Genomic DNA, 12,909 nt, shown 5'->3' on the forward strand with positions numbered 1-12,909 from the left:
ACAGTGACCACAGTGAGGAGCAGATGGGAGCCTGGTGGGTCAAGGTGGTTCTGCGCGTTTGTGGGGGGATGGTCTGTTTTGTTGGAAACGGCTTGAGAAACTGCTTCCTGTTGTTTGTCAGACTTCAGCTGTCGTGTTTAGGGGTGAAGTTCTGAGATAGGCGTCAGAGGGACAGCGGTCTTGGATTCCAGCAGAGGCTCCAAGCAGGACGTGGGGCACGCGCTCTGCGTCTTCCTCTGCGTCGGCCTTCAGCTGCAGTCGGGCCGGAGCCTGTTTGAGCGCTTTCTCAGCTTTCTCACGGCTCTTGTTCTGGTCCCACAGGGAGGATGGCCCAGCAGCCTTTCCTGACAGGCAGGGTGCACTTCCGACCGCCCTGTTCCACCCGACACCCGTCCATCCCAGGGCCCAGCCTGGGCCGGAAGTTCGCATCTATGACGCCAACACGGGCAAGCTCATCCGGAAAGGTGCTGTGGGCCCCGGGCCCCCTGGCTCCCTGGCGGTCCATACGGAGCACTCCTCCTTCAGGTACATGCGCCTGGGAGCTGTCATGCAGCAGCAGGGTGCCTCTGAGCGCCTTGGACTGCCATGCTCACTGAGAGCTGATCAGAAGCTGTGCTGGCAGGATAGGAAGTTGGGGGTTTACTCCATCCTGAGCTGGGGCTGGGCTTACCCACTAGGCATCAGCCCTCTTGCATGTTCTGTCCCATCCTGGTCCCCGACAGCGGAACAGATAGGACCAGGGTCTAGTCCATGAGATGTGCTGCGCGTGCCAGACACGCTCTCACGTTTGCCCAGTGCTGCCTCCGACAAGCTGTTCCATCTGCAGACCAGACCTGTACTCTGATGTTGGCCCACATCCCCCTAGCAGGAGACCCTCCGTGCCAGTGCCCCCTGGTCCGTCCCTTCTGTGGGGTGGAAGGACCAGAGGAGGAACCAGTTCTGGGCCTCCCCTGGCGTCCCATCCCACTTCTTGTCCAGATCAGACTGAGGGAGGGGGCAGCAGTGACTGCTTTAAACAGGAATGTAAGGGAGAGAGCTCTCGCTGGGTCAGTTCTGCCTTCTCTCTTCTGAGCTCTGAAGACGTGTAGACGTTCATTTCAGGGTACATTCTGTGTCCACTACATTGTTCTGTATGTTGTGAATGTTCACTTTTATCGCTGAAACATTCTCTAAGATGGGAAGCTCGCCTCCAGTTTCGAGGTCCCTGCATTTGAAGGGAACCCACGGGTGTGCAGGATGGCAGGGAGCTGCCCCAGAGGCCCTGGGGGACATGCTGCTCTCGGGGCTCTGAGGAGCGAGGTACTGGACCAGGCTCTGTGGGCGCAGGTCAAGGGAGCCACTCCCGTGAGGTCTGGGGTAGAGACAAGGCCACGGTTAGTGGAGATTCTAGAGGCGGTTCTGACAAAGTGCCTGTCAGAGGCCATCAGAGGGAGTCTGGCCCCAGCGGGAGGCCAGCATGGCCGCAGGAGGAACGCACGGCTCCAGAGCTGTCGGGGGTGGATAGCTGGCTTCTCGGGGCTCTTTGTGGCCGGGGCACTGTGAGGGAGCCTTGCTGCACCCCAGCACCTGAGATGAGGTCCAGGTGGAGGCAGGTGTGACTAGATGCTCCCAGGGTGGAGAGCTGGGCGGGACCGCGTGACTTAATGCAGTCAGCCGGCGAGCCGCTTAACAAGGGGTGATCTCCGTGCTGACCACCAGGGCCCGGGACTGAGTGCACTCCTTCTGCTCGAGGGGTGTGGATGGTTCCGCACCCCTTCGACCAGCTCTCCCCTTGGGACTGTGCCCCTGGAGTGTGGCTGTGGCACACGGCGCGTCGTTTATTGGACTCGTCCTCCTGCCAAAGATGTACAACCAGAAGAGCTGTGGTTGGGAGGCACGTGGCCCTGCTTGTGTGGCGCAAAGCCAATCACGCGGGCTCTGGGGACCGAGCTGGGGTTGAAGCAGTCGTCACAGCTGGGACTTGGGACAGAGTCCCAGAGAGGGGGACAGAGCCTTCCAAGTAACAGTGGTGTTGTGCTCGATGAAGTAGGACAGGCAGAACAGGGGAAAGGTGAGAACGTCAGCAGAGACCTGTAGCCCATACCGAAAACAGAAACACGTTCCAAAACTGAGAAGTATCAATCAAAAGTTAATTGGAAGACGGTCTGTAGAAACCATGCATACTGGAAACAGCAGAGAAGAATGGGAAGGAGCCAGGGCAGTTGGGGCAGGTCAGTGTGGGGACTTAATCTCTGCAAATTGCCCCAGACCAGGGAGAAACAAATGCTCAGAGCCCATGACTTGTGGCACAAGCTGAATGACAGAAAACGAGATAGGCCCATCGTCGTCAGGACTCTTCATCTCAGGGTTGTGAATTCGAGTTCCACGTTGAGGGTAGAGATTACTTAAAAACAAAGGACTAAACAAACAAAACCAAAAACTGGAGAAAACCTCTGTTGTATACGCACAGCGTGAAAGTGTCTATCCTGTGCTATTAACCGCTAACACTGATATCGACATCGCAGAGTCCGTGCTCTACTGACGCGTACGTGAGCACTTCCTGGTTTTTAGAATCTGCTTTTCATATTGTTGGAAATTAGATCACGAACCTTTTGAGTAAATTCTCTTAAGCGTAAAGAACAAATGTCTGGAATGTTTGGAAGTTGGGCTCAGAGATGGTTTGGGGATGGTTCAGGCTCACAGTAAGTGGCAGTAGGCCAGGAATTTCCGAGGTGTGGGAGAAGAAGTAATTAAGTGTTGTCTGAAAACACTTGCAGATGGTAAGCCAAACTTGAATACGGTTGCGTGCTGCTTTTTTACGTAGAACACTAATAATCAGGCAACAGATAACCACCTATTTGTCCTGAGATGTGTGTAATTTCTGCGAACAGCGGCACTTCGGTTTGAGAGGACAGAATAACAAACCGTCCACCCTCGTCTTCTCGGAGGAAGACTCAAGCGTGTGGTGGTTTCTCGGGAGGTGCCTCTGAGGAGATTCTTCTCTTTCTTGAGCTTGGAAGTGGGATTTCTACCACAGTGCTCACTGAATTATTGCCAGCCCGCGTAGCTGCACAGACGGATGTTAGCACCGTTGGTGAACTCACCTTAGTCACCTGAGTGTGTTATGGGAGCCCATCACCTTGACTGTAGTAACCCTGTCTCTCTCCTTACCTGTGTGTAGGACACTATACGTTGTAAAACTAATGAATGAAATGACCCACTTCTACAAGAAGGGTGACCCCTATCTTGACGGCAGTCCAGAACTCAGAGGCAAGAGGACCAGGCAGGTCCCGGTCACGCTCTCACAGGTGCTGTGTAGAGGGAGAGAGCCCACGCGATTCATCATTGCAACATAGAGTAAGGGCGTCCTTTCCGTGTAGAGCTAGAGCTCCCCGTTTATTTGATTTCACATTGTACCCACACACACGTCTGTGTCCTTAATCCCCCTGTCCTCGCACGGCTACCTAGGCACCTACAAGGTGCCTCCATTTGCACCGGGAGCCCTCACAAATGGAAGGTGTCCACGCTGCCCCGCCCTCCTGCTTCCCGAGGTTGCCCTGTCCCTGTGTGTCGAGGGCTGCGGGAAGGAGAACCCTGGGAGTGGTGGCTCAGCCCCATTGTGAACCTGGAACCCTGCGTGGACCCCATTGTGACAGGGCACCTGGGGCCGTGGGCACAGACACTGTTCTGTGTGCTTGTCTGGTGGAGGCCTGGAGAACTGTGAGTGTCTGTCCTCCTCGTTTTGATGGTTTTGGTTCTGGTCCGGGGTGCTGGTTCACCTGGGGACTCAGGGTTGGAGCCCCTTAGGCCTCTCCTGCTGTTGCTTGTGTGTTGCCAGGTTCCGTCCATCTCGCCCAAGGCAGAGTCAAAGGGCTTCCCTAGGCAGTGACCCCAGGACGGGCCTGGAGGGGAAGGCGAGAGTCCTGGTCGGGAGGGTGGGGTGGGGGTGGAGCAGTCAGGACCACAGAGGACCACATTGGCTCACCACGTGGTCAGTCTAAACTTACTCCCCTGCGAGGACAGAGTCCAAAATTCTGAATTTTTTTTTTTTTTTTTTTTTTTTTACCCATCACTGTTATGTGCTGTTAGTTGTGAACATTTGTGGTTTAATTAAAAGTTTTATCTTGAGGTCACTGTACACCCACGGGCAGGTGTAAGAAGAGAGGGATCCTGTGTGCCCTTCCCCCGGTTTGCCCTCAGTAGCATCTCGCAAACCTGCAGCCCCGTCTCACGGCCAGGATGTCAGGTGACACAGAACCGCCACCACCCCGGGGCCCCCCAGTGTCCGCTCACCCGCCCCCTCCCCATCAGTCCAGGAGGGCCGTGCGCACAGGCTCTCGCGCGTCTCTGGCCCCCGCTCGGCCCGGGCCAGCTGCACTGTTGTGCTCACATGTGCTCTGCCCCCACGGCCAAGCGGCTTCCTGCTGAGGAGGACGCCCCCACACGACACCTGGCTGGGTCCTGCCGTGGGCCCCGCACGAGGGCTGCTCCGAAGCTCTGTGTCTGCGTCCATTTCTGCGGGACCGACGCCCGGGGTGAACCTGGTGCACTGGGCGCGGGGGGGAGGGGTTTCTCTGGAGGAGCAGCACTGTCTCCCCCACCAGCGGTGCAGCCCTCTCTCCGCGCCCCGCTGCATTTGGGGTAGACACCGTTCCTGACGGTAGCCACTCCAACGGGCGTGCGCCCCCGCGGGACGCACATCCCCCTCCGTGCAGCGTCTTGTGTCTTCGCGCGGTTTCCAACTGGGTGGTCGTGTGACTGTTGATTCCGACCATTGCTTAGGTATTTTAGGTCGTGTTCTTTTGCGAATGGTGTGGCTGGACGGTAATTTCTTCTTCTCTGTAGCTGTTCATCTTCTTGACAGAGTCAGGAGAAGCCAGAGTATCCCATTTTGATGAACCCGGTTCTGTTGATCCATTTCCTTTTCATGCATCACGAATTTGGTGTCAAGTCTGCGAACTCTTTGTGTGGTCCTAGATCCTAAAGGTTTTCTCTTACGTTTTATCCTAAAAGTTCCACAGCTTTTACGTTTTATATTTACGGCCATGTTCCATTCTGAGTTTCTGCACAAGGTGTGAGATTTTCGGTTGGGGTTCGGTTCTGCTTCTGCACTGTTAGCTGAAAAGGCGTCTCCCAGGTCCGTCGCTTTGGTGCCTGTGTGTCAGGTCGGGGGGTACATTGTGCCGGTCAGTTCTGGGTTCCCACCTCTTCCCTTGTCACCAGACCTTTTCGCCTTTTCTTGATCTTCAAGTGAAAACATTCCCTTTTCACCTTTAAGTATGATGTCGGCTCCGGGTCTTCTGTAGATGCTCTTTACCAAGTTGGGGAGTTCCCCTCTTCCCAGTTTTCTGTGAGTTTTTACCCTGAATGGGTGTTAAATTTTTCAAGTGCTTTATCTGTAGTGATATCACGTGGTTTTTCTTCTTTGGCACGTCGTTTGAATTAGATTTCTCTCGCTGTTTTCAAGCCTTTTTTCCTTGTCTTGAATAATAAGTTTGATGAGGATGTGTCCTAATGTGGATTTGGGGGTTTATCCTTTTTAGATTCACTCAACTTTTTGAATCAGAAAGTTTAATGTCTTTCGCCAGAATTGGGACATTTCCAGCCCTCATTCTTTGAGGACTTTCCCAGCTCTACCGTGTTTCTCCTCCTCCTGGGATCAGGGATGCGAATATTGGATCCATCGTCCTCTCATGTGTTCTTAACAGTCTCTTTTTCCCTTTTGTTCAGACTGAGTGGTTCAGCCTCGCTGATTCTGTGGTTTCTGTCCTCTTCTTGTGAAGTTGAGCTCAAACCCTGCATTTTTAAAAATTGTGGCTGCTGTCATGTTTTCAGTCCTGATGCTTCTGCTCGGCTCTTCTCCGCATATCTGCTGCTTTGCAGGGCTTTTCTCACGTACTTTCGTGCGCCTGTAGTTCCTGTGGAGGCACTTATACCGTGATGCACTGACCTCCGTGTCAGGTAGCTCTGTCACGCTGCCATCTCAGAGTTGACGCTCATTCAGCTTGAGACCTGCCTGGGTCTCGGTCGGACGAGTGATTTTCCACTGAAGCCTGGACGGCTTCACATCACGTTGTGAGCGCCGGGACCTTGTTCAAACCGTGCGCACTGGCCTCCATTGGCACCTGCATGGGGGTCATCACTGCTGCCAGGCAGTGGGGGCTCCGGTGGGTGAAGGTGAACGTCTGACTCTGACACCTCCCAGCCTGAACTGGGGGCCTCATTAACTGCAGGTGGGGTGCTTGTCCAGGGCCTGCCTGCCATCGTCTCCACAGACGCTGCACCGTTACGGGGTGCTCGGTACAGGCCGGCTGGGAGGAAGGGTCCTGGAGACTACTGGTGGGGCCATAGCTGGTGGCGGTGGCCCACGGTGAAGCAGTGCCCGTCTCAGGCTTTCCTGTCCTCTGTGCTGGCCTCTCTCTGAGCTGCTCCTGCAGAGAACAGTCTGCTCTTGGGGCTTTGTGTCTGCCTGTTGGTGTTTCATGTCGCCCGCCCCTGGCCCTTCTCCTCCTTCTGTCCTCTGTGTTCTCCTGGAGGCCTGGGTCTCGGCTCGAGCTCCCAGGACGGTGGCAGAGGCCCACCTGCCTGCCTGGGACTGGAGGTCAGCTTGCAATTCAGAATAGACAATGAATCCCTTTGTGATTTATTTCCTCTTGCATTTGTGGTCCCGTTTGGGGGAGCTGTGCGAGCAGCATGGTGTCAGGAACAGGGAGCTCTTTGTCCTGGGGGCTTCGTCCCCAGAGCTGACCATGTCAGACATAGGAACTGAGCTATCTGGGAGATACTCATTCACACGTTGCATAGTAACAGTAAGCCGTTACATGTTAACATGGTATCGTGCTTTTAATAAATAGCTATTTGACAAACGGATGAGAAGTATAAGGAAAAGAGTGGCTTGTTTGCGTTTTTGTGGCTCTCTGGCCAAGGACGATGCTTGGCCCTCTGCCTCTGTGCCCACCTGCTGGGAGCTGCCCTTTGGTGGAAACACAGGACGAAATTCTGCCGCCTCTGGTGTGGTGTGTCGTTGGTACAGGAAGACTCGGGGGCCCTTGATGTGGTGGCCAATTCAGTGTCCTGTGAGATGAAGATAATTGCACCTTTTCGAGGGCCAGCGCCCGGGAGATGGGCACACCGGGGCGTGCCGGAGCCCCCTGATGCGGCTTAGCTGGCCCGCGCACCCTGAGGACCAGCGGCCCCTTGGGGCTTACCCGTCCACACGTTTCAGGTTTTGGTTAAAACTGAAACCACTCTTCTGAAGAGAGACTGTAACATACTTGTTCTTAAGATACGTGGCTGTTTTCCTGTGTCCGGGCCCCAGTCAGTGGAGCGGCGGTATCCTGGTGCGAAGGCAGAGCGTTGCACGGACACGGTCGTGTGGGCAGTGCGGGCGAGGCCACGTGTGAGCTCTGACGTTGGAGGGAGCAGAGGGCAGCGCGGTGTGGCAGCGCTTTCCGTTCGTCGGTGAGAAGTCTCACGTCCGTGAGAGGGTGCGCAGCTGCCAGTACGGCTGCGTCTCTTCACCTGCGGGGTTTGGACGTGGCACCCCCGTTGTTCCTCAGAATCATGAGGTTTTATTGCGTCAGCATCAGTGTCTCAGGGAGGAAGCCTGTGGCTGGCGGTGGCCGTGGGGCCAGAGGCGTCCTTGTGCAGGTTGTGACCCCAGCGAGCAGCTGCTGGAAACAGCCACTCAGGGCGGACCCACCAGCCGCGCGAGCCCCTCACCTCAAGGTCGTGACACGCGAGAGTGTGTGCTTCGGGTCCAACACGGAGACGGATGTGCGCGGAAGGCGCTGGGAGAAACTTCCCGTGCCCAGCCTGGGATGGGCCCCAGGGAAGAGCATTGCTGACACGCTCGCTGGTTGTTCGTGTTAATATTTGACCGTTTAACAGAACTGTGCACACATCGTCCCGAATGGCCTCCCCTGCCCTTCGGAGGACGACTGACTTCAGCCCCGTGCACCTCCCGCTTAGCGCCGCCCATGCTTTCGGTTCTGGAGAATTCGGTTAGAAACGGTTTGTTGGCTTTGTTGTTCTAAAAGTCTTATGGCTTGCTTAACCGTATTTGAGGATGAATAACGTTTCCTGCTGGTTTCTAGGAAATGGTTCACTAGCTCTTCCCATTTTGCCCTTTGCTCTAAAATGAGGGAACCAAATGCAACGGTGTTTTGTTGACGGAAGAAGGTAGGTGCTCACCTCCAGCAGGAGGAGGCATTGTCGGATTTAGGGCGTCAGCTCTGAGAAAGCATAAGTAGGTGCTGTCGAGAGACACGGTGGTTTTTCGTAACTAAAATGCTCTCTGTGTGTAGTTATGTACCTGCTCCAAGAGCCAGGCGTCCTTCAAAGTGACTTTCCTCATGTGGGACTATGACGTTCATTTCAGAGTGGTTCAGCCGCCGCGGCAGATGCTTGCTCAGGAGCTGCCAGATAGCCGACCCGGAGAGCAGCCCGGCCCCAGTGGACGGAAGCGACAGCCCAGCATGTCAGAGACTATGCCGCTGTACACGCTGTGTAAGGAGGACTTAGAGAGTATGGACAAAGAGGTGAGGCCCGCGGGCGCCAGCGCGCCGGGGGCAGGGCGCGGACCGCGCTCACGCACCACTCTTGGTTTCCCAGGGACGCTTCCACCGAGAGATGTGCGGCGGCCTTGAGTGACGCGTCAGGGCATCGGCAACGCTGGAAAGCCCGGCTGCGACCCACCGGTGGGGCCGACGGGCGAGTCCTCGCCCCCTTCGTTGGCGAGGGCCCGGCCTCAGGCGGGTGGGGCCGGGGCTGCCGGCGGCCTGCACTGCCCGCGGGAGACCCTCGATGACCGCCTGCCCGGGTCACGGCCGGCAGTTCGTTGCAGGATTTTATTGTTATACCACTAAATGGTTTTAGGCCACATCGGTGGGGTTTTTGTTTTTTTCTAATGCGTAATTGTGGGAATAAGGATAATAGGGCCCTGAATCCATTTTGAATTGGAGACTAAATATGGTGGGGCTTTTCTTTCAGAACCTCCAGCAGTAAGCTGCAGATGATTTTTTTTTAAGTCAGTCTGTTGTCTTCCCCTGGGTCGTCTTTAGAAATGACCGAAGCTCACATGTCAGCCCCTCCTTGGTCCCGCCGGTCCCTAGGCCCTGTGGCCTTCACCCCCTACCCTAGGCCGGCGCCCTTGAGAGAAGGGTCCCGCTGCCTGTGGGGTCTCCATTTGTCTGTAGGTGGGTCGTGCAGCATCAGTGCAGAAAACCCGTCATGCATCCAGGTGCGTGTGGCACCTTCTTGGCGCTCCCAAACGGCCTCTGCTTGGGACAGAAGCCGTGCGCTGGCCGGCCCCTCAGTGGCCTCACTTCCTGCTCTGGCACCACGGCACGCTCTGTGTCCGTCGCGACCACTGGGAAGACGCGCATGTAGCAAACCACGTTCTAGTGTATTTTCGGCAGCAGCGGGAAAATGTCAGTGGTTACGCTCGCGCAGAATCTCACCAGCCGCTCCGATTCCCGTCTTCAGACGCTGGTTTACCAAATGACGGTTGAACCTTGTTTGCAGATGTGCTGAATTCCGCTTTTTGCCATTTTGTGAACATTAGGTGGTGTACGTGCCGGTCTTTGTTTCATAAAAATGTTTTCTCCAAACAAGTTTCCTCAGTGCTACTTGTTTAAGGGAGTTGCTGAGCCCCGGGGGGACTCTGGGGAGGGGCCGCTGGCGCTGGCGTCCCCTGCCGTCCTGGCCGCCCTGCGACACACCCTCAGTGTCAGGTGGGGACAGTGACTGCGGCGATTGTTCATGTCAGAGCAGATTGGAACCTTACTGAGAAGTGAAAGTGTTTGACACAGCTTCCGGCATTCTGAGAGAGAAAACTTAGCCTGCAGGCCTCACGTCTGGCTCCTCAGCAGCAGGGGTGTGGAGGGCGAGGGCGGTCTTGGGCTTGGACCTGGCGAGCACTAGGCTGTGCCGTGCGACCCGGGTCCCGCGCGCCCTGCCAGGGAGACCGCACCTGCATTTGGGCGCTGACGCTGGGCGCCCTGGCCAGTGGCGGCTGGAGCCGACCCCCCACCCCTGCTCCTCTTCCAGGGTTCCCGGTTCTTGGGGAGCACGGTGGGCCACACGCCGCAGGGTTTAGAAATCGGAAGCTGAGAAGCAGGGAAGAGAACGTGCATGACCAAGACCATTTACGACAGGGTCCCTCTTGTCTGCAGTTCTGTCCGGAGCAGAAAAGGTCCCCGGGAGCGACAGCAGGCAGCCGAGACTGGACAGACAGTCCCGTGCCCCGGCTGCTGGGTGTGGCTGAGCTGGTGATGCAGCAGCCGCGGGTCGTCTCAGAGCAGCTCCGTGCCAGGCCACATGGGGACATCCTGGATGGAGTGTGCCCCTGACAGGAGGGACACCCCGGTGTCAGAAGGTGCTGTCTCCACGTGTCCCCTTCTGAAATGCCCACACGTCCAGGTGGCAGGAGACACACATCAGCCTCGCAGAGCCCTGCTGGAAAGCAGGCACGCTGCCTCAGCGGACACCGGTCTTGGGCCCCTGCTCCGTGAGCTTGAAGAAGTGACGCTCAGTCCCGCATCCGCTTCCCTGAGTCTCCTGCTGTGTGCCGCACTCACGCAGCTCTGGGTCGGGAAGAGAGAGCAGACCTCGTAAGACGAGGAACGGTGTGACAGTCGTGCTTCACGTGCAGGCTTCAGAGAGCACCCCAGTCTGCAAGGCAGGGACCCCAAGGTCTTATCATTAGAGTAGAAGGAAGGACGGAAGGGAGGGTGAGGCTTGTAGGAAATTTTGAAATGTTTGGAGAGAATCCCAGGAAACTTCCTAAAAACTGGAGTGGGTTGTGATAGAAAGGGGTCATGTTTCCACCAGCAGCATGTCAGACTGGTTTTGTTTTCTAGTGGCCCTTGTTCTTTTGAGATAATTCAGGGTGGATTGCTTTTCCAGAGTCATCCTGGTTTCTGTAGAAATTTGTACATATTGGCGACCTTAGATGGCCTGCTTTTTGTGCATTTGTTCTTGGATTTATCAAGAACATTCACTTGAGAAACAAAATGTCGTTTGTGTGAGTTCCTTCAGTGGTCTGTCTGGCAAAAACATTTATTTTAAATACAGTTAGGTCCTAGGAATTGTGAGGTCTACCTCAGGCCCTCTGGCATGATTCTGTACACATATCAGGCCGTTCTCTTACTCAGTTCAGTAAATGGAGGCTCCTGGGAATCAGGGTTGAGAAATGTGAGCTTGCTCACCTGTGTCACGTCGGGAGGTCTCCACCCTGTCCCGATGCCCCCTGTGCTCACCTGTGCAATCACTCCGTGCCTACTATAGTTGTATTTGTTGAATCCACCAGAGGGGGCTCTTCCGACGGGCTGCAGTCTGCATTGACAGGTGCTCCACAGCCAGGGTGTCCCGCAGCATGTCTTTCGGAGGCCCTGTGTCTGGGACCAGACGCCTCTCCCAGCCCCCAACAGCCGCAGTCCCTTTTGTTTCTGTCCCTCCTTTGTCCTGCTGCCAGAGTTCTCTGTAAACGCAGTTCAGCTCAAGTCCCTGGAGGCATGTCTCACCAGCGACGAGGTGTTCTGGGTGCTGCAGGGCCTGCCCCTGGCCTGTTGTCCTTGTCATGCACCAGGCATTATGCTGGCATCTCATACCAAGCATCCTTGCAAACCAGGGTCTGAGACAGACTCTTCTGTGCACTGTCTCCAGAGAGTACTGACAGCACCGCAGCACCCCCCCCCTCCATCCAGGGGTTTGCTTTCTGCAGGCTCGGGTACCTGCGGCCAGCCGTGCTCCAGAGGCTGGGGGTCGTCCTCCGGACGTATGGTCAGACGGTCAGTAGTGGCCTCCTGCTACATCACGTGCCCACGTCCTTCGCCCCCTTCCGTGTCTCCACAGGAAGAGGAAGGGTGGGCGCAGCATGGTGAGAGGCGATGCGATGCCCTGAGCGAGCACGTTCGCACGCGTCTTACGAGCAGCGTGTCGCCGTGATCCTTCTGTTTTGCTACGAGTTACTGGTGATCCTTCCCGTCGGCTCGACTTTGTCCTGGACACGCACTTACAGGGCTCAGGCGTCCACTGGGGCCCTGCAGCGCAGCATGGGTGACGGAGGGACTGCCGTATATGCACGTCTAGGGTGATTATTTCTGTTTTTAGTCCTGTTGGTGCCAAATGGTTACACTTTGTGGATCGTGGTTCACACCAAGAAGAGTCTTTTGCCGAGACTCCGTGACCACGATCACCGCTTGCTGTGGTTCAGACACAGGCGTTCACACCGTGGGCAGCGGTTTCCTTCTGGCACAGAGGCGGGTTCTGTGATGCGCAAGGTGGTGAGCCTTAGTTTGTAGTGTGGCTGCTTTGGTTGTGTGGAGTTGTAGGTTTGCCTCAGATGAATAAGCACCATCTGTAAGCACAGTGAACGCACGCCTCATCTCCTGCTTGTATACGGTGATACCCTTCTGGAGAGGAGGTGGGGCCTCCGGCGTGGGTGTGCCGTTGGCTGGAGAGTCGGAGGTGGTCCCACAAAATGGACGTGCACCCGCGTCTGTCCACGCACACGGTTTCATTCACTCGATTGGCTCTCGGACGGTTCACACGGTGCCGGGGAGCTGCCCGGTGGTGGTTTTGGCCGGGTGCCGCACACCACCACGTTTTCCCTTTGGCTTCGAAGCTGCACTCGGTGTGGGACTCGTGCATAGGGAAAATCTTCACACAGTTGCTCCCCTGATGTCAGGTCTGCCCTGTCTGCCAGCAAATACTGTTTTGCAATTATATTTGGAATAAAACAGGCACGTTTTCTGTTGGCTTCAAAGTGTTGAGATGGAGCAGGTTTATTCCAGAAGCTACTGCGGACCCCAGCTTGGGGGAGGGGGGCGCACGAGGCGTGGTTGCATTGCTGTTGTAGCTCGTGCTGTTGTTGGTAACGCATTCATACGGTTTTGCCCAAATTATGGTTCTTAGGGTGAGCGGCGT

The 12,909-nt window shown here is 56.0% G+C and overlaps 1 protein-coding gene across 5 annotated transcripts in view; it reads left to right on the forward strand.

The window, feature by feature from the left end:
• The window catches only part of CTDP1 (CTD phosphatase subunit 1), a 57,740-nt gene that overhangs the window by 27,990 nt on the left and 16,841 nt on the right, over nucleotides 1-12,909 (forward strand). For 3 of the 5 annotated variants that reach the window (XM_011226400.3, XM_034643226.1, XM_034643227.1), the window contains 2 exons: nucleotides 322-525; nucleotides 8,360-8,519. In XM_011226400.3, the coding sequence (XP_011224702.2) occupies nucleotides 322-525; nucleotides 8,360-8,519 (364 nt within the window). Of the gene's footprint in view, nucleotides 1-321; nucleotides 526-8,359; nucleotides 8,520-8,592; nucleotides 8,685-12,909 lie in introns of those variants that run through there. The other 2 variants (XM_034643228.1, XM_034643229.1) reach the window with 2 other exon arrangements.

Source organism: Ailuropoda melanoleuca, chromosome 14, assembly GCF_002007445.2.
Source record: "Ailuropoda melanoleuca isolate Jingjing chromosome 14, ASM200744v2, whole genome shotgun sequence".
NCBI classification, from domain to species: Eukaryota; Metazoa; Chordata; class Mammalia; order Carnivora; family Ursidae; genus Ailuropoda; species Ailuropoda melanoleuca.